Raw genomic sequence first — 21805 nt, 5'->3', positions numbered from 1 at the left:
CAGAGAGGAAACGGCTCTTAAAGAGATGTGTGTCTGCTTCCTTCCTGTGCGGAGCGCGGGGAGCCTGGGGCACCGAGGCAATGTCATTTCACATAACTAGAGGGCTCTTCTTATAAAGGACAATTACAGTAAGTGTAGCGAGGCTGGAATTTTTTGACTTTTCAGTGTTTTTTTTTTCCCGCTGGGGTGGTGGGGATTTTTGTTTAAAGCCTTATATATTATTTTGGTGAAAGATGATGCGTAAGTGTTTGTCCCATGTATGCTTTTTCAAGAAATTGATTTAAAAAAAAAATTTGTTTTTTGGGGGGGGTCTACCTCTTGTTTAGTGACATCAGAGAGAAACCAGCCTGCTGCTCAATTCCCTGCCACACTTAGTACAATAGTCTAAATGTGTTTTAAGCCGTTGTCCTAGGAGAATGTCAGTTCAACCAGAATTAACGGAGTGTATTCTAGTAGAACAGCTCCTTTTTCACACTGTGTTGGCCCTTTATAGCAGTGTGTTACTCTTGGTGTGAAGCCAAATCGACTGATAAGCAATGCACTAGATTTTCCTGCACGTGGTCAAGGCTGCTCACATCTATCCTAACATTTTTAGCTTTAGGAAAAGGGCCTAGCACTTACAAAACTAAACCCCACCTAGCCACTGTCACTTCAGAGGGAGGGAGAGAGAAAAATTGGCTTGCCAAAAAGCCTTCAGGATTTTTTAATTGCTTCAGGGAGAAAGATGGGGAGAGCAGAAAGAGATGCCGTGGGGACCAGGGCTCCTGGGTACCCTGCTGCCTCCAGCCCATTTGATTTGGGAACTGGGGGGATGCTGCTCAGCATATTTCAGGAACTGACTTTAGTTGGACAGTTGTAGCTATGCTCTGCTTTCATTCCTTAACTTCTGTTAATAATTTATGTGTGATACTGCACAGTAGAAATATTCCTCCAACACCGCATTTTGAACCTCTGTCTGTGGAGGCATAGCATGATCCGGCCATGTTGTGTATCCTGTGCATTTATTAGAAAGAAAGGGTGTGTGAAGTGTGTGGGCTTTGAGTCACAACCGGGGGAATCTGTAATAAAATGACTATCTGTAAACTGCAGGACAGTTTGTTCCCTCCTAACAGCGTGATGTATTTTACATACGAACAATAGTAGGTTGCTTTGCAGAAAATGTGGTTTTGATATTAGGATTATCAGTGCTGCCACCCCTCGTCCCTCGCTTATTATTGGACTCACCGCAACAAAACTGCCAAGCTCTTCGTGCTTTTCAGCTTTCATTCAGCTGCATGATTTGTAATGACTGTGGTGAGCTGAGGAAAGGAGGAAGTTTAAATTTGGGCAGTTGTGCATCTATCCACAGCTAACGAGGCATCTAATTTCTCTGCAAATCCGACGCAGCTTTACCACAGCTCTGGCTGTAGCTTCAAGGATGCCGTAATTTTTTTCAATTTTTTTTTTCTGTACCTTTGCCATTGTCTGTGTTTTTTTTAAGCTTCATCTAGTTTAATTTTTTTTTTTTATTTGTCTGAAAGATGAGGTAGAGAACTGATTTTGTATCAGTGCTGCTCACCAGTGGTGCAGGAGGCTTAGCAACCTTTGGCTGCCTCACCCCCCCACTTCCCATGGATGTTCTAAGCAGGTACTGAAAAGGGCCAACTCTCAGTGGAGATTGTATTCCTGCAGCGTCCTTTTCCTCTTGGTGCATTTTCAGGAGCACCAAGTAGCTCCATCCATCTGTCCATACCATCACTTTAATGCCCTGCACCAGATCTTGGGGCAGGGACCAGCCTTTCTCCTGGTTTTGGGCAGGTGCCCAGGACCAACCATTGTGACCTTGTCTGTCTTGCAAGGAATTGCTGTGATCCATGCAGTACTGACTGAGATCAGGCAGCCACACAGCACAAGGTGGAATGGCTACAGTTTAAAATAGAAGATGGCATAATGAAGTTCTTAGGCTAAATGCCAATGTAAAATTAGCATTTAACCTCCCCCTTAGTATTTGCCTGTTAATTAGGTATCACCGTCTATATTGGCATCATTTTTAGAGGTTGTTACAGCAATATTAACATGACTGAAATGCATTGCAGGAAATTATATTAACCATCAAACTTTTCTCCTGTTGGGGGGCTTAGATCATCCAGCCCAGCTGGGAATGGTATTATTTTACTTGTTCTATTATAGACATCTAGACAGATACACAGCCCTCAGACTTAGAGGAATGTGTCTGCAAGTTGAAATAATAAGTGTATACCAGACAGTCCACAGGATTATAAGGCTATTTAAATGAGAAGGGAAAACAGGGGGGCAGAGATGAGAAGGGAGGGAACTACAGGGCTTGGAACAAGACCCTCTTTCACCTTCCATCTAGGACTTCTCAAACTGGATCAGGGCACTGGACATTCTCTTCTTAAAGCCAGGTCCGAGCATCCTGGAGCAGGTTGGATAGGGAGGATTTCCATCACATCCTTTCTTTGCAATCTTTTTCTTTTGACTAAATCTTAATGCAGTGCCTTTCATGCATTTTGATGTGAAGTTTCAGACTTGCATAAAGTTTCCACTTCTGGCTGTTCCCTCAAAATAGATGTATAGGTGTGGCCCAGAACTGCTGTTGTTGGGCTTCTGTCTGCTCCAGGACCTTTCTGAAATCCCAAAAGTCTGGGGTCCAGAGTGTGCAGGGCTGCCTGTTCTTCACAATGCCTCCCTTTCCCGTGCAGGCATTGTCTTTCTTGGGGGGGTCCCCAAGGTGCTGGGGTCCCATCCAACTGGCCTGTGATAGCTCTGCCCATTCATTTTCCCAGCTCCATTTCTTTCTCCCCTCGTAACCAGCACAGGGTTAGAAGGATACAGGCTCTGGGGTCCTGTGCACCACAGGAGTACCAGAAGGCAGGCAATTTGCATTTTAATAACTCCCTCATTATGTATTTGTCTGATCTTGTCAATATTTTGCATTTTTTAAATTTTGCTGACTGTAGACATTGTGGACTATCAAGTCGATAATTAGATTGCCTGATTTTAAACACCTCGGTTATAAATCAGAGCAGCCCGGTTCTATAGCCCAGTGCTGTGCCTGGAGAGCAGCTGCCCTATATATGTGGAAGGCAGAAGATTTGAGGAAAGCATTGCACACAGATTTACTGGTGTTAGGAATGCCTTAGGGAACATACTTAAAATGAGAGGGGATCGACCCTTTGTCAGAAATAAAAGTTACAGAAATGAAATCTTCATCACACGGCATAGCATCACCTTGCCTGTCGAGTGAGTGTGGTTCTTCCCACACCAAGCAGGACTGTTGCAACCCTCACCTTTAGTTTATTCCACCTGTCTAATGAGGTGGAGTGTTTTGTTTCACCTAAAGCCTGAGCTAATGGCAAAAGCATTAAATGCAAATTGCACCTTCAGGACCCCCCTTGAATCACCCAGCACAGCTTGCACTGCCATGATGATGGGTTTATCTCCACTGTTGTCTAAGGCTTTGGAATTATAAATGTTTGTGTTAGACATGTACTTTCCCTTTCCTTGTAGTGCAGTTATTTGTATTACATGTGGGGTTTGAAACAAGTCAAATATGGTGAGTGCAGAAACAACAAAAATCTCTCCAGATGCACAGATGTGGTGAGAAGTGGGGTAAGTGCTGGTATCATTGTAAAAGATGTGGAGATCATTTCATTCTCAAAAGAGGTAACTGTGAGTGAATACAAAGAGAAATGCCCACGGAAATCAGCAAGAAAGTTTCCAGTTGTTTCAGCAGCTCAGGTCCAGTTACAAATGAGAATATGGATTTTTCTGAATATAGAATATCCTAAAGACAGATTTCAGAGAGGAAAAGCCCAAGTTCTGCTTTTATTTTAAAAGAATATTACTATGAGCACTGAGAAACCCCAAAAGAAATGTGTTTGATGCATGAGGCAGTGGAGAGGCTGAACACGATGAGATCTGGAGGTGGCGTTGGAATGTGGCAAAGTGGGTGCTGGGAGGACATCTGCACAAAGGAGCTTCCAGGAACAGGTGAGCACAGACAAGGGCAGGGTTTGATTCTTTAAATTTGCATCAGGAGCCAAGGAAAAGTTGTGTACAGATGCATTGGAGAGGGAGTCAAAGCAGCATTAGAGGCTGCATTATTTCTCTTACTGTAAATAGCTTTTTGTTCAGCATGGAAAGACAGTAGCTCCTCCTGGGGTTATTTGCTGTTCTTGCGTGACTGCTTGATGGTTCAGCTTGTTAATGGACCAGGTTTCTATTAAAAGTGTTTAGTTGTTTGACACCCATGTGCTTCACAAGCCAGGAACTTATTATGTGGTGGTGAAGGCTGCTGTTGCTTTCCTATATGGAGATATACACCTTTTTAAGAGGTAATAAAAATTCTCCATGATTCTTGGATTACCCTTAGAGTTAAGCACAAGCCATTAGCAAACAGAGGAAATGTACTTGAGGTTAATTCTCCTTCCCTCCCATTCAATCCATGAGCTTCTGCACATTTTAGGGGGAAAAAAAGTTTGGCCTCTTTCAGAAAACCCCAAACAGGTATGTGTCAGTGAGAGATCCAGACCATGGCAATATGAGAGGTGTCTAGGGATCCCATAGGAGCTCTGTTTTGGCACAGTGAAACAGACAGCCCAAGGTGCCCCCCCCATCCAAGCCCCATCCCACCTGGCACCCCGAGCCCTGGGAGCAGGGACACTTAGTGATGAGCAGAATCTCATCTTGCACAAGTGCTTGGTGAGGAAACGTGGAGACATGGCATGTGATCAGCTTGCACTGCTGTTCTTGCAGGGAATCAATTTTCCTGAGCTGAGGAATGGGGCTGTGGATCCACACTTTGCTGTGGATGCAGCTCCTTTCCTGCAGTGCAGCTTCACGTCCCACACCAGAGTCGCTGTATTGTAAGTGAGCTGAGTTTATTTTCAGGGAGTTGCTCATATTGACACTTCTGACTTACTGTCTGTCTTGTTACAGAAGAGATTTGTCTCGCAGAAACCAGGAAATGCTGTGTAAGGGTGCACGGTGCAGCTGGAACAGAAACTTCCTTAAGTCAAAAGTCTACCCCAATGTCACTCTGTTTCTCCCACACACTATTTTTGGTGTCTTGTGCACTAAGGAAAAGTACTTCAAATTGAATTCAGTATTGTGAGTTAGTCCTTCTTTGGTCCTGACCAAATATGATACAGATTTGATTTTTGAAAAATGACTAGCGGTACAGATGGCAGGATCTGAAAGACACTGGGTGATCAATTAGGACCTCTAAAATCTCCAGTGCTTCAGTAAGACATGTTTTCTTGGCAATAAATAGAACCTGCAAAAAGGTAAGACAACTGTTGTAAAAAGAAAGGACTACTCCAAGAAGGAGATTTTTTTTTTATTGGAGGATTGATAAATTGTCTTGTGTTTTTCCTTCAAAGATACACTTGACATTTATCTATCCCTATTCATATATAATAAATGGTGGGGAAAAAGACGAAAACTGTATTTCAACTTAAGGCATTTAAGAGGAAAAGAGGAGTAGTTTTACTAGAGAAAGACGTGCTCTATCTGATTGCTCTTCCTTATTCCTTAGGCTGTCATTTACCCCTGGATAAAGCAAATAGAAAATGCTGCCAGGTTAGAACAGTACTGCTTTACATCCATTGTCCAAAAAATTGCACAAAGAAACAAGGTGAAGGACTAGGTCTGTGTTGGTTTTCCGCCTTGGATTTTTAATGGAAACAAAGTGAAAATGAATAAAAGGGAGAAATATAACAGCTGAAACCTCCAAACAAATGTGCTTAATCATAGTACACCTTTCTTGTGCATCAGCACCTCTCACGTCTGTACAGAGCTCAAATAATATCAGTTTTGTAACAGTCTTTACACTGGTACCAGAAGAAGAAAAATTAGGTTTTTTAATTTTAGTTGGTCATACAAAATTCATGCAGTTAAAAATGCACAGTATGTTTTATATTTGAGTACAAATAGGTATAAAACAGGCCTTTTTCATTTAAAAAAAAATTTATAATTAGGCCATGTTTTTGGCTTTCTGTTTGGTTTTGGCTCCAGATCTGACTCAAATGTTTGTGTAAGAAAGGCTGCACTAGAAAGTGCAAGGTCAGGTCTTGGTGTGCTGCTCAAACGTGTCATGGAGGGAAGGGGAAGAATTGCTGCGATACATAAGGTTGACGTTTCCTGCCCATTTCCTATATCATGTCTGGTAAAAGTAGTGACTGAAGCACGGGAAACCAGGGACGTTTTCTCTGCAGTCTCTGCAAGCAAATTCAGTAGAAAATAAGTTCATTTTGAAGAACTGGAGCTCTCTTCCTCCAAAGCAACCACAGTGATGAAGGATGAGGTGTGCAGGGCTGGGCGTGTGCCACAGTATGGAACTGATGGTGCTGGTGAGCATTAGGAGGGATTCCACTCAAATTTGCTTCAGAGGAGAAGTGAGTTTTCTATTAGGAACTTGGGAATGGGAGGCTGGTGAAATGCTTGTTGGTCACAGTGGTTGCAATGCTGTCAAGGACCTTGCAGAGCTTTGAATAATAAGTATGGAGGTGAGGGGTTACAGCCTTGGTAAGCACTTGGAACTGCTGAAGTCAGTTCATCTGAAGAAGTCCCAACGTGGCCCAGAACAGGGGGTCATGTTAACACAGTGCTCACCCACACTAACTAATCCCAGAGGAGCCTTGGCTTTGGAATGTATGAGCCCCAGGGGAAGGAATGTGGTCCAAAGTGATGAAGTGATCTCAAGCATCTCTGAAATGAAGTGAACCTCACCTCTTTCCTCTAGGGTTAAACTGGTGCCCCTTCGATTCCCTGAATGCCCTTAAACTTGAAGGTGGACCCAACATGGTGTTTAGTGACAAATCAGCGCACTTCCAGCAAATCCAGACCTTTATTCCCAGTTTGCAAGGTCCTTGCATCTCGCTGGTAACACTCCATAGTGCCATCCGGACATGACAGTTTCCTGGTCGTTGCAGCAGTTGTATCCTCACTAAGCAGTAACAGTAGCTGAAAGAGGAAGTTCCTCCCATTCTTTAGGAAAAAAAAAAAATGAAGAGCTACCTGCCCTCCAGCTCTCTGCTTTGGGAGAATTCACAGTTCATTCGGGTTTGCAAAGTTTGGTGTGAATGGTTGCGTGGGCAGCAGCTTGCCATCAGCTGCCATCTGGGCAAGCCAGCTCCTCCTGCCCCTTGTCCTCAAAGGCAGACAGGACATCCCCATTTCTGTGACCTTGGGTGGCTGAAGCCCTTTGGGGAGGAATGGCAGAATTCTCAAGAAGTCACTGGATTCAGTGACAGCTGTGATTAAATTAATACAGAAAAAGAGTTTTGCCTTCACTTTCCAACAGTGGAAGAAGAGCATGTTCTTGGGCGTGAAAACTTTTAGGGGAAGTAGAGTAATTCTTGTGGGTAAACTGAAATGTCATAACTAAAAGGCAGTAACAGGTTTTTTCATCCTAAACTAGGTAAGTACAGTTTAAGTGTTCTGACCTTTCAAGAATATGTTTGCTCAACTCCAGAACACCGTGTCTGTGTTAGAAAATGGAAGGGTGATTTACTGTTGATGTTCAAAAGCATATGTGAGTTTTCCTGTAATACTGTTGTTTCTTAGCAAAGGCCAAGTCTTGCAACCCACAGTTCCCAGTTAAGGAACCCTTACTAGGATGAGGACCATAGTCTAGGATGTCAACCTTGCACTCTGGGTGGAGGGAAAGCCCCTACTCATTTGAAAATTTAAATCCTTTAAGAAAGGGCTCAGGGAAAAAAAAAAAAAAGGGAAAAAGAAAAAAAAAAAAAAGTCTCTGTGGGTTTCTTTCTTTCTCCTTAACCTGATGCTCAGATTATGTAATGTGAACAGTTTGGACAGATAACTGTGATACTCTTGATTGAACACGTGCTATGCTTACAAAGAAAAAATAACTCTAACCAAAAAAAAAGAGAAGAAATGCAGATTAATGTTGCAGACATAGTGTACGGTGTGTGCTGCTGCCTGGCCACTGCCTGCTGTGCATCTCAGCCTTGCTCTGATGCTGTTTCCCCCGTGATCACACCTCCCAGACGTGGCCATACCTGTGGCAGGGTAGAGGAACTAATGAACACAGTTTGTTTGGAAAGTCCCATCATCATTTAAAGAGTTTTAATAACAGAGTGTTTGATAGCACATAGTAATGAGAGAGAAGATAAGTGAAATGTGGAAATAAGGAGCCCATTTGTGAAGCACTCACAAGGTCTAAGGTTTTTCTAAGGTTTTCAGGTTATCTTGTCCCCTTGAAATTAAATTGGAACCCAGTGTCTAGGCTCATCTGCAAACCTCAGCTAAGGCACTTAATGAAAAAAATAGTTCCTTTACATGATTCCCTGCCCTTCACCATTAACAGGATATATAGGATTCTGTCAGTACTTCCTCTGTAAATCAAGATATTGTCTCCATGTGCAGCTCCAGCTCAGTGTGGAAAGCATTTCATATTCAAAGCTTCAAAGGTCAGTCATCTGATTAATCCTGCCATTCCCACGATGAGTCTTTTCTCTCTTTGTGGTAACCCTGTAGTTCTGAAGCGCCTCATGCAGATGACACTGAAAGCATTTCCTATGCACTCAGACTTGACCCAGCTGCTACAGCAGAACTGGGGGTGCTGCAGCCATTGCAAAAGTTCCTCTAGGGAGTGAAGGAACAAGCTCCAACCATCCAGGAGGCTTGCGTAAGATAGACCCACTGCAGCCAGCAGTAAGTTTCAAGGTCTTTTTTCCCCCCTCTGCTCTACATCTTCCTGGAGTTTTAAAAAGAGACCAGGACCACATAAAGTATTCCCAAACCGAGCAGCCTGCTTCATCCTGTGTATTCCAAACTACCTCCTCTGTTATGACAGATAACTGCAGTCTGGCTACAGGGTCTGTATCAGGGATTGGTAACCCTCCAGGATGGTACTTGGCACTCAAGAGCTAACACATGTTTTTGTTACATGAGCATGAGTCTAATAAAATGGCTCACTGGTTTAATATGCCCCTTTGTAAAAACAAGGCGCAGTTGGGTTTAGAAATTGTGATGATTTGGCAAGTTCAATTATTAACTTCTCTTGCAGGGTTAAGCTTTGACCAGAAATTTGCCATGAACCCATGGGCACATCCTGCTAGGAAACAACACGCAGAAATCCTTCGCTGTCCTACTTGATTTATCTGCACAGTGCAAACTCGGAGTGTAGAGCTGTATTTTCCCTGGAGGAAGTCACAGCAAGCTCCATCACCACTTCAGAGTAGAATGCTCTGAGGTTTTATTGTTTTAGTACTTTGATATCATTCCGCTCTGCTCAAGACCGGGCATTGAAGGAAACTTTGGCAGGTCTTGAACTGACGAGTTTTATAGTCCACTTTCACCGTGTTTTGGGAGAAAAGCTGGAATGTTATGAAGAGCCCGAGCTATGTTAGCTATGCAGTGTCCTGTGGGATTGTTTGTGAACACAGCAGCTAAAGATAGAAGCGCACCACAGAGATGCTAAAAATATTGTCCAACTCTACGGTGGTTGTTTAGCATTTGGAGCGCTATAGTTGGCCTTACACAGACAAAGGGAAGATGCAGTTTTGCAATTTGAATATGCAAATGAAATCCTGATCTTGCAAATGTGCAATCATATGCTTGAATCTAAAAAGACCACTTGTATTCCTGAAGTTAAGCATTGGCACGATTAAGAGTTTAATCAGTCAAATACGGTGTCATCAGAAGTCAGTGTGATTGCAATGCAGTGCAGAGACTTTGCTTCAAAAAACAGCCCCAAAAAAATCGTGTTGTGTGATTAAGATCAGATCTTTACATTCCACATGTTGATACTTGGAACCATGTTGTCTGATAAATCATCTCTTATTAACGCAGTAGGTTGCAAACAGTTTCTTCTTTACATTTATATGCATGATTTAGTAAACAGTATTTTAATATCAGTGGGAACACATGCTATGCTTCATAGCTTTCAACTGTGTGACCTTTCAAGGCAGAACAAAAGCCTCAGAAATTAGAGTTTACATAAAAACTGAGAAGTGTAGAAAGCTTAAAAGGCTGTGTAATTCACTTCTGCAGCAAGAACACCATTTTCTCTAATATTGTTTGCACAAGTCAGCATTTATGTTGTCAATTTGCAGTGATGAATGTGTGATTAACATTGCTTCTAGGACAGAAGGGAACCAGTACCTATAGCAAGTGGAGAGGTTCTCTGGTTAAAACCCAAGTAACTTAGGCATTGCATATTCTGCTGGAGAGAATTTCTCCAACTCCTGTATATTTTTTCAATTCACTCCTTTAGTTAATAATAACGAAAGAACAAAGAGTGAACTCTCATCCCTGATGAAGTCACTGTCCCAAAATATTTATGGAATCATTTAGGTTGAAAAAGACACAAAATCATCGAGTCCGTCTGATTTATTTCATTGAGGCCAGGATTTCAATGGCTTTATACAGGATAAAGGCTTCAGGGGTGGAGCCTGTGTTTGATTTGGGGTTTTTAGTACCACTGATGTGCAGAGTCCCCTTAAAGGTCCTTGGGTAAGTAACAGATACATGTTCAAAGAGCATGTTACAGGAGCCAGAGCTGTGTGCTGGTCCAGGAGGAAAGGTGTGTACAAACACCACGTTGCCAGTGAACAGTGTTCCTATTCCAGTTGATACACATTGAGAATTGTGGAGGTGCTAGGTAGGTGGAGATGAAAGTGGTGGGACAAAATGAAGTAGTGAGAAACAAATTAAATATTCACTTTTCTGCTTTACAAAACATTTCTGCTTCTGTCTGTATGCAGACTTCTCTCTACACCTAGTGGGACACTCACTAGATTAATCTTTTTTCTCTGAGTGAAGCTTGGTTTTTTGGTTCTGTACTGATCAATATCCTGTTTATTGTTTCATTTTCTGAAAGGCAGAGGAACATCCAGGAGGCTACAAAGGAGCAGGAGAGGAGCTTCAGGATATTTCCTTTTCTTGCCTGTTGTTCCATCCTTTGTCTTAGAGTTACATTCCAGTTTCTGATACCACTTATAAGAAGCCACAAACCACTCTTCTAAATGTTTAGGCCCCCATCAAGCCTGGAGGAGAGCTCTGGATGCAGTAAGGCATCGCTTTCCAGTACAGACATTGGGCAGGAGGGCACTGGGCTGGCAGTTGTGGCAGCATTCGGGTGCAGCCACCCAGAGGAGGCTGAACCTGTTATTCTTTGGGGGAGTAAGTGTGAGTACTTCAGCTGTTGGAACAAAAATGCCTTTTTTTTCCAGACTGAAATCCCATTGTTTCTTACTGTTCTGTGAATTTCAGAGCTTTTTTTTCCCCTGGTTTTGACCTAATTGGAGGCTTTGCCTCCAGGCTGTTAATTCCCCAACCATACCTTTTGACAAAATGGCACTGGTAGTTTGGTACAATTGCAGGAGTAAGTCTTCTGAGATTTTAAAAAATAATGCAATATGTAGCAGAGAAAAAAGTGTCAGACTGGGTTTTATCTGGTTATCTAGTAAATGGTAAACTCACCTCATAATTTAGGAACATGCACAGCCTGTTTCTTCTACTTGTGGTCATTGCATAACTGTGCTGGTGTTAGGGGATGAAAAAGAGGAGAGAAAAATATCTTACAAATCCTGGGAGACCCAAGTAGCAAAAACATCCCTTTTTGCTCAGTGGAGAGGAGCTGCAATTCTCCAGCCTGGCTATTGCCATGAGAAATTAATGTAGTCTACAAAATTACTGCAAAGTGTTCCACGGGACTTTGAAATTAATGGACTATAAAAAAAGATATAAAACAATACTGCTGGTATTAAAACTGAGGTAAGATGAGGTAATACTGATAGAAAGGCGTTGAGTCTAAGATTGATCTTGATTTACAGCCAGATATGAAAGAAATGCTCTTGCACTACAGCTTAAAACCAAGAGGCAGAGAACTTGTTCTGTCTTCAGCTGTCTAGTTAATAACACTTGTCATTAAATGGAACGTGGAAGTTACAGCCAAACAATATGCGTGACGTGATTGCTGTAAGTCTTCAGATGACTAATTGCGAGGCATCTGTACAGAGATCTCCTGCTAGCAGCACAACACAGGAGCAAGCAGTAGTCCTGTTCCTCCAGATCCATTTGTCAACAGCAATTTTTCTCCTGGAAAAATTTCCATTTTAGCAGTGCCGTTAATACTGAAAGCAGATGAATTGCTAAGGCAAGACAGGATGGGAAGTCTCTGAACATTTGTTTTGATGGGGCAGATCTCTGTTGGTGCCTTCCAAATGAGTCTGGTAATTCTGTCTGACCTGAAAAGTAGCAATGCTGCTGGTTTGTTTGGTTTTTTTCTCTTGCATGCAGCTGGCTTGTGTGGGATGGCAAAATAGGTATGTTCTTGGCGGTGTCTTTTTTCTCCTTGGAACTGGTCCTACATTGATCTCTTCACACGGACATTAGTGATGTTTCCTGTCATTTTACAAAAGGGTAATTAGAAAAACCTTGTTCACAAACTTGCTGCTCTGGAGCCTGTCAGTTGTTCCAGTTTAAATCAGGATATAGATCACACATATGTCTGTCATTAGAAGCATAATTGCATTCACACAAATCTGTATGAAAAAGTATTTTCTTCCCTTCCATTTTTTGCTAAAATTTAGAAATTTTACAAATTTACCTTAGGCTCATAGTAATCCAGGATGAATTTCCTGTTAGTTTCTGTGGTTTAAACTTATTGTAAGATCAAGTCTTTCTGGTTTTGTATAGTCATGACATTTGCTCTTTGGGATTTTTGTGCTTACCAGCTAAACAGCCAGGTCTGCTGTCACCTTTTAGAAGTTCACATCTATTTAACAGTCAAACAAAAGACCTGTTGTACTGCAGCAGTGTCACAGGGAAATTGGTTTGATCATGGCTCTGGAGCCACTGTGCAAGGAAGAAAAACCTCCTGTCGTGGTCTCTGGAGACACACACGAGGTGTGTCTGTCAGCCCAGACCCCAGTGGTGCACACAGTTCTGCTGGTTCCTACAGCTTTGCACTCACAACAGGGAGCGTGGAATTTATTAAGGCAAAGCACACACCTTGTTTTCTCTTTTCCTCTTTTAACACAGCTTGAGGTCCCTGATTTACTGAGAGAATAACTGGAGAAGATCTCAATGAGTGGTGACAGTAATGGGGCAAAGGATCACAGCACACTCCTATCAAGTCAACTGATGTGTACTGATGGGAGATCAAATTCCAGTAATGTAGCAGCAGTGTTTAAGAGGTGTTTTATGTGTGCACAGCCTAAGTAGCAGCTTTGAATCCCTGTTAATATATTTGTTTTAAACATGGCAGATTTCATATTGCCACGGTAAATTAGAAATTGGGAGAAGCTCTAGTATCAGGTAAAAATAACCCTCATATGCATGCAAGCTAGCTAAGAACCAATGTCCTTTCATGGTTAAAGTGACTGCTTACATCCCCGGTTCCTCTTCCTACATCCTCCCTTCCAGTTGCCTGTTTCTGTGAGCGTGATGAATAGAAGGAAATCCACCTCGTGAATTTTCCCTATTCGTAATCCTTTCTCCGCTACCACACCTCATTGTAAATGGATCTGCCACCTTTCCAGCCTAAAAGTACCCAACAGACCCCAAAGCCGACTCTACTCTAGTACTCCTTAGCTGAGGAACTGGGGAATTGTTTTTCATAAGCACACTGTGGTAGCTTGGAATCGCAGTGTGATCTCTTTCCTGACAATGTGAAATGACAACTTTATGTCCATCCATGCTGAAATCGCTTGAAATCAGAAGGGTCAAACAGCCTGAAGCAGTAGGAGGAATGTGATTTTAGCTTATGTTTAATCATGGTATGAAGAAAGTGAATGGTAGCTTTAATTGCTTGGCCCTCCTTGAGTTCTCCTTGTAGACCGAGATGTGACTTCGATAAAGCGCAGTTTATGTTCCTCCTGGTTAGGTGCTGCTTTGGCTGCTCACTGGTCGGCAGGAGGCATTTTTTCTCGGATTCAGGTGTATAATGTGAGTGTCTGTTACCAAACTGCAGCCAGCATGCAGGAACAGAAACTTGCAGATGTGCTAAATGCACTTATTGCAGTGCCAGGTCCTGCTGTAGTGGAATGGGATCGTTGCCCATAAGAGTTTGGGCTTTGCTGTTCATGTGCAAGCCAGGCTGTTACCCACACACGTCTGCAAGTAACACAGCACGTCTGCAAGTAACTGCTGCCATTTAAGAGGTAATATTGTATCAGATCCACTTTCCAGCCTTCAAACACACAGGCACATTCTCACCTCTTCTTCACAAACTGTCCTCGAAGATTAGTAGGACACTAAAATCTATCTAGAGTGTGGATAAATGAGCAATAGAGAGCACAAAACCTTCCAAACTGTGAATTTAAGGCACGGGAGAAAAAATTGTGAAGTTTTCTTGTTTTACATGGAAAATTGCCAGTTCCATTTTCTCATTGCATGACTGTTTTTGTCAGAACAGATAGAAACATTTTGGGCTGATGGGCAGATAGGTCTCGCTGAAGCTTGTTGAAGCCACAGAGGCTGAAGTCTTGATCGCTGAATGCTGCAAACAGTTTGCCTCTGGCAAATACATACTTCCAGTTTTGGCAGTGTCTAGTGTTTGAAAGAGACAGAGAGTGATAGATTCTCTGGTCAGTTCAGTTGAGCAAACCTTAGACTCAGATTTTATACTTTGCAGAGGGGAAAAACAGTTTGTAATATGCCTTGAGAAAATACTGGGAAAAAAAGAAGACTTCTACTCGTCTCGGTCTTTTGCCTTCCTCAGCCCTTCCACCAAAAGTTAAACGTGCTCTCTCTGTCAAAATAATTCAGATATGCCAGATCTTAGCAGCCTGTGGATGACCTGGATTTCCCAGGTGTTTTGTTCTGAAAGGTAAAACTGACACCACATTAGGAATCCCAGGATCTCTGGTGAGACTGATGTTTTCCCCACCTGCCGCATCTCCTTTTACCATCATTTCTCTCTTTCCTTCAATCAAGTAAACAGAAAAACCAACGTCTGGGGTTTCCCGAGAGTTACAGGAGTCTTGAGATTCCTAGTGGAAGATGGTTATCTGACTCCCATTCTGGATATCCCAGTCATGGATCCTTAAAATTCGATTTATTAAATCAGGAGAGTCTGCAGCAGTGATGCTGGATGCCGGACAAGAGGCAGGTGGACCAGCTGCTGAGGGAGGATGCAGACAGCAGCATCCCACTGGTCTCAGTTCTTACTTGGAGTGGTTGTGTAGGTGTGGGAATCACTGCTGTAGGTTGGATCTGTCCATGGCAGTGAGCAGGGTGGGGTGGTGCAGATCAATACTCAGCACCTTGCAGTTGCTGTAAATCAAGGCTTGACTTGCTGACAGGCTGCAGGCACTAGGAAGAGGCACAGAAATACTTTGCCTAACATTTTTCCTCTCTCATTTATGCATTATGTTGACCTAAATAGGAATCTCTGATTAGATGTGGCTTGTTTCTGGTGGAAGGAGGATCACTGTGAGAATGGAGAAGTGAGACTCTCTGGTGCAGGATGCTGCTTCCTCCACGATTCCCACTTACAGGTGAAGGTGTGAGTGACAGGTAGAGAATTAACCGGGCTGGCAGGAGGGCCATGGTGCAGCCTGGATCATAGGGAGAGCTGGGGTGGCAGCTGAGGACAGCTGATGTGTTAAAAGAAGAGGAAGGCTGAGCGCTGGCCAGGCAGGGAGCCAGTCCAGAGGTGCCCATTTGGTTGGTTATTAAAATCCAATGGAACCACCACAGTGGGTATTTACTAACCATTTTTTCTCTCTGCTTCAGTTTTTGTCACTTCCTGCCTTCCTTTCTCCCGTTTATTGAGCAATAGTGAGTTACTCAAGGCCAGCCCCACCTCCTAAGTTTGGAAGGTGCCCGAAGCCCAAGGTCACCCGAGCAGGCAGGCCCAGCGAGCCCAGCCTCGGGCAGGTCACAGCCAAGGACTGGTTTCTCTTGCCAGGTCTGCCTTTCCCTCCTTGCACAAGAGGAGCCTGTGGAGCCCTCTGCCCACATGGAGGGAATCAGTTCTGTGTGGACTGGGAGCATGTGACAAATTAGCTGTTTGTAACCACAGCTGTACAGCTTCCGTGGACAGAGCAGCGTAAACAGTTATTATTTATTCTGGTTGTGCCGCCACTGCGAGCTAACAGGGCTACTCCTGTGTGACTCGGGGCTTTCCCAGAAAGAAAGCCTGCTGGTTTGGAGAGGACAGTAGTGCTGGGATCGTGGCACTCTTCATTTCTAAAAGCAAACCTGAGATAATGGAGAACTCATAATCGGATATTCCCCGAATCGGAGGGCCTGCCTTTGTTTCCCAGGTATTCCCAAACAGAAGTTAGCTTGTGCATGCCAGAGCATTTTAATGCATTTTGACAAGGTCGCCAGAGCCCCTTTGTTGCTTGTCTGCTTCGTCCTTGCTTGCACATCTGAATGAAGCTTTCCCATACTGAGCCATAGGCAGCCTCCAGCCAGCTTAGGAGTGTGTGTGTGTGTGTGTGATGCATTTCTAAAATATTTCTCTTCTCAGGTATTCAGTTTGAAACACAGCTGCCCAATATAGTAATCAGCAGAGAAAGGGGAAGAACATATATTTTGGTGCTCTTCTCATTTCTGTTTATTTTGTCAAATGGTGTAAGCCCTCTTGGAAAAAAAAAAAAAAAAAAGAGGAAAGATTGGAATAAATTGGCTCCTTCCTGGGGAATCTGGGGCCAGATGAAGAAAGTGGATAGTAAAAATGTTTTTAGCAAGGGAAGAGTTTAGAAAAAGATAGGCTTTAAAGAGGTGGTCTTGAGTTGTCTGGAAATACTTCATGAATGTTCTGCAACAAGCAGCCTCCTGAATTAGTGAGGTCAGGAGCTCCTGGTCCTAAAAGGTGTAGTGCCTTGGTGATGCTCTCCTGCCACTGTTGTGGTTGACATGTCTGAGCCTGGCAGTGTCCCAGTAACATGGAACTGTGTTGCTGTCCCCTGCACTGGTCAGGGCTGCCGCAGCAGCACATGCATGGGGAGCAGTCACTGGGAGCTGGGCAGGAAACTGCTGGCTCCTCACAGCCAGCACCAGCCCAGAGAAACAACCACCTGGGTGTCCGTGGGGAATGCTGAAACCAACCTCTCAGCCAGCCCAAGGAGGGATTTCTGCATGTAGTGGATACTTCATGCTTAAGTGCCTGGTGAAATACTGCTGTCTGTTTTTTTCATTGGTGATGTGCTTGAAGCAGAGGGGGCTGATGGCACCCAGGTGTCCCTTCTAACCAAAATTATTCTGTGATTTGTTTAGTTGCTTTAAGGAGAGTTATCTTTTTCTCTCAAGTTGGGTCTGTAGTCAAATCTATCTTAAGCAAAGCAGTGCTACTAAATTCTGTGGAGTTATACCTGCCTGCACTGGGAGAAATTGGTCTTCTGGATTTTATGGTCCTTCTCAAATACTCACCTGGGAAGCAGGAGTCTTGATTTTCAAGAGAACATGACGCTCAGTGAATTTCACTCCCTCTCTTACAGCCAGGCTTCTCAGGAGGGCGAAGCAGCAGCATCCTATTTAAAAGTCCTATCCCAGTTCTGGAACGCCCATGCCATCTGAAAGCTATGGCCTTATTTTATCTGTTTTTATCTAGTAATAGTCTTGGGGAAATGGAGTTTTGTTTTCCCATCACATTTATTCCCCAGTGCAACAGTTAAAAAAGCATTTTTCAGAGTGTTTAGAAAGCCCACATTCTTCCTCAGTAACTCAGAGCACAGGAATGTCCTATGGCAAAGGAAGAGCTGGCAAGGACACGCATGCCAGCATGTCAGCTGGCCAAGGGTGGGAGATCCCCCACCACTTCCTGCCTGAAGGTTCCCAGGGTGCAACTTGGGAACACACTGTGTTTGTTTTGGATGTGTGAAGCCCCTGTAAAGATTCTCTATACATGTCTGGGTTTTAAATATATGTAGTTATGCTCCACCAACATGTTTTCAGCCTACGCAGGGCAACATCTGTTGAAACATGCAACTCTGGCTTAGTTTTAGCAAAGAAAATGAAGGAAAACAATTTCATCCATCATTAGACTAACACTTGGGAGAAGATTTAGGCCTTGTTCCATTTCCTAAAGCTAAGCAAATTTTGGCCTCATCAGCCCAGAGGAGCAAGCAAATGGCTGATGGTTCAGCAGTGTCTGGCTGTGGTGCAGGGACAGTCTCTCACAGAGCAGTGATCCCAACCCTGCCCAGCACTGCTGCCCAAAGAGGCACTGGAAGCAACTCTCCAGTGTTTTTTGAGCACAGTCCATGTTAAAGCAACTCCATAAGGGATAACTCTTAAGGAGTAAAGGGAAAATAGCCATGTGAAAAGGTCTCTGCCCTAATGCCAAAGTGGCTGTGTCTGTTGCTGGAGGGTAGATGAACTCCTCCTAAAAGCTGATCAGCAGCTCTCTGTAATCTGCAGACCTGCCATGATGATCATGGACAAATGTATCCTCTCACTCTCCTTCAGGTGTCTGTTTAAGCTGGATACCAGCATGGCAGTGTCCAGTACTAACCCCAAACTGCATCTACAGCCTAAGCAACTGTAGATACAAATCTGCCATGGTCCCTCTGCCCACCAATTTAGAAATGAGTGATGAAAGGGCACTGATGTGAGTTCAGCTCTCCCATGTTCCCAGGTCAGAACAATACACATTTGTGGGTGATTGCCTGCAGGTAGGCTGAGTTTAGGGGTGGCCAGTAGCTGTTTGCACAGTGACCTTCATGTGCATGATGCAGAGGGAGCCACACATGGCGTATCCAACCTGTGCCCTGCAGCCTCCACACACATCGTGGTGACAGTCCTGTGACACTGTTGTCTGAGAGCACCAAAGTTGCTGCCAGCTGTGGAATGATTTAGGTAAAAATGTGACGTGTTTAAAAATTTAGAAATTGGTCGTACCCAGCACAGCCTTTTTCTATTGCTGATCAGATACTTTTCTAAATGTTGCCTCCCTCTATTGATAAACAAGGTCATAGTGCTTATTTTCCTTAACTTGAAGGAGCAATGTTAATGTCTGATTAATCCTGTGACATACAGGTCATGCTTGTTAAAACTGAAAGCCACGGATGATTCTATTTGGAAGGTTTTGCCATATGCTGAATTAGTATGAGAAGTGTTGTTTTCAGTTTCACTTTCTCTATGTGTAGAGGGCAGGTTTCTTTTCCCTAAGATTTGTGGATTTACAACTCCACCGTGTCTTGTAGATGAAGATATTTATATAATGGTGTTTTGAAAACACATCCATTTTTATGAATGAGTGGCAATCCTTCAAAGGAGCAAGGCCCACAATGCCTTAGACTTAGAAGAATAAACAAAAATTAAGAAGTTTAGCTGTTATTTACTCTTTCTGGAATCTAAAACATCTGTGATTAGGAAGCTGGAAAGTCTGTTTAGATAGATAGCTGAGAATTTGTTTTGTTTTGGTTTGTTTAGAAAGTATGCCAGTTATTTCAGATGTTCTGCCTATAAAGAATGTAAAACAATTTAGTTATCTCAGGTCTGAATTTAATCCAAGTCACTGGGAGAAGGTCACTAAATGCAGTCCAGAGTTTCATTCAGATCTGCCACTTAGACCTAAAAAATGTTACCATAAAAATGTTGGCATGTTTGTTATGCAGAGAGTATAATGTCTTAATTGAGATAGAAACTGTTTAAAAACCCTCTATTACAGTTCACATGACAGTCAGTGTTTTATAGCTTTAACATCTGTTTTAAGGCCAACACATGAGATTTAGCCTTTGTCTGATTATAACTCTTTTGATTTCAGTGAAGTAGCACCCATTTAAATCCTGATTGAATTTGCCTCACATGACTGGGTTTTTAATTGTATGATTTAATTTTATTTTGCCTCCAACCCGGTGTTGCAGTATGGAACTTCAGCACACATCAGAATAATGTCAATAATGGATCCTTTCTTCGTTTTGTATTTCCACAGTTACAGGGATCCATTAAAAGAAAACTGGAAGATGACAGCTCTCCTGCCTCCAGTGGCGTGCCTGATGTCATTTTCCCAAATGACAGTAAAAGACTTTGTCTGGATGACGTAAACCTTGCCATGGGCCAGGGTGCCAATCCCAGTGTGGCGTGTCCAGAAATGCAAAGTTCTCCATTCTCTGCCGGTCATGGCGCTTCTTCCCTGGGAGTCGCGGGGCATCCGGTGCTCCTGGAAAACAATCACATGAATGGAGGTGGCATTGGCTCCCCGTTTTCAGTGGCACCCAACACGGAAATAAATCAGAAGGGGTCAATAGGAGGGCAAACCAACAACATTGTCCACTATGACGAGAAAGGGAACAGCTTGCAGTCTGTGGACCAAGAGCTGCAAGATCTGCTGGAAGAGCTGACGAAAATGCCTGATCCTTCTCCCAATGACCTGGATCTGGAGAAGATTTTGTGCAGCAAGGCTGAAGATCCACTTGGTCTGAGTCATTCTCAAGCAAGCATAAGTACCACTCCAAAGTCCTCCCCACAGACTTCCCACTTGGAGAACCATGTCACTAACAAGGATTTTTCTCCGGGCTGCAATCCAGCGAGTGGAGGATCTCCTCAGATGAGACCATCCTCTGCTGGAGCTAACTTCCAAGTTCCTCCCCCAAACAAACCTGCTGCATCGCCCATCTCTACAGCAGCTCAGAGCAAGAACCAGCCTCCACCAATGCTTCCAGTACCCCTGCCCAGCATGCCCAGCTCCAACTGGCACGCTCAGCAGCTAAAGCAGCTGGCAGCAAGCAAGCAGGTGTCTGGTACTAAGCAACAAGTGCAGGCTCCCAGCTGGCCAACTATGTCTCCTCCTGGTCTCTCTCCGCCTTACAGGGCAGGATCATCCCCACACCATCAACCTTTCAGTCCTCAAAATGTTATGGTGTCTGGCCTGCCTGCCAATAATTTACCAGGAAACAACATTCAGAGTCCTCAGAACACTCTGCTTTCGAGCATGACTTCCAGCAGCACCCCATCCAATGGCCCCTCTCCTCCTTACGGGTCTGAGAAGCATTCCAGTCCGGCTCTGAACCAGCAGCCCTTCAGCCCGCAGAGCTCCATGCTGCCTACCCTGACAGCAGCCAGCTTACCAGCCAACAACATTAAAAGTCCACAGAACAACATGGTTGCCAGCATGGCCTCCACAAATACTGGACCTTCTCCACCATACAGGCCAGAAAAGCTGTCAAGCCCAGCTCTGCATCAGCAGCCTTTCAGTCCTCAAGGTACATTAATCTCTAACATCACTCCCACCAGCAACCCCACAAGTATGCAGAACTCGCTTTTTAAGTCAATGACTACAAACCAGACCAAAAATATGAACATAATTATGCAGCAGTCATCCAGTAGCTTACAGCCAGGTCTGGTGAATGAGAGCCCTGTTAACCAAGACCAGTTTTCTTTCAATAACACCAAACCACTGTCTCACTTTGCCTCAGAGTCAGCTACTCAAAAGATGTCCCCTCTGACAGCAGGACAAGGACAGCAGTCTCTCATTCACTATCTCCAGCAGCAGCAGCAACAGCAGCAGTCTCCAGCCACACAGCAGTCCCAGCAGACCAACAACAGCCAGTTTCTCCAGCAGCAGTTCCGACAGCTGATGCAGCCGCATCGAGTACAGAGACAGATGCAGCCTGCCACACTGCCATCTCAGAGCAGACAGGTGAGAACATCTCTTCTGTCTTACATGGCTTGTGTGAAAATATTTGAGTCATTTATTTTCTTATTTTTGCTTTCCTTTGTGTTTGAAATGTGGTGTCACTAAACTTCTGGGGTGTGTGCAGTGGACACACACACGGATGAGGCAATAACAAGGTTCTGGTGTTATCAGAGTAACTTTATTTTTTTCAGTTGTAATATACTGTAATTCCATGGAATGTCTCTTCTTGCCCAGTGA

The 21805-nt window shown here is 43.7% G+C and overlaps 1 protein-coding gene across 2 annotated transcripts in view; it reads left to right on the top strand.

Moving 5' to 3' along the window:
• The window catches only part of MAMLD1 (mastermind like domain containing 1), an 80899-nt gene that overhangs the window by 27461 nt on the left and 31633 nt on the right, over nucleotides 1-21805 (top strand). For both annotated transcript variants that reach the window (XM_050310288.1, XM_050310289.1), the window contains exon 2: nucleotides 19865-21571. In XM_050310288.1, the coding sequence (XP_050166245.1) occupies nucleotides 19865-21571 (1707 nt within the window). The remainder of the gene's footprint in view (nucleotides 1-19864; nucleotides 21572-21805) is intronic.

Source organism: Myiozetetes cayanensis, unplaced genomic scaffold, assembly GCF_022539395.1.
Source record: "Myiozetetes cayanensis isolate MyiCay16 unplaced genomic scaffold, myiCay2020 scf15, whole genome shotgun sequence".
NCBI classification, from domain to species: Eukaryota; Metazoa; Chordata; class Aves; order Passeriformes; family Tyrannidae; genus Myiozetetes; species Myiozetetes cayanensis.
This window is presented reverse-complemented; position numbering and strand designations above follow the sequence as displayed.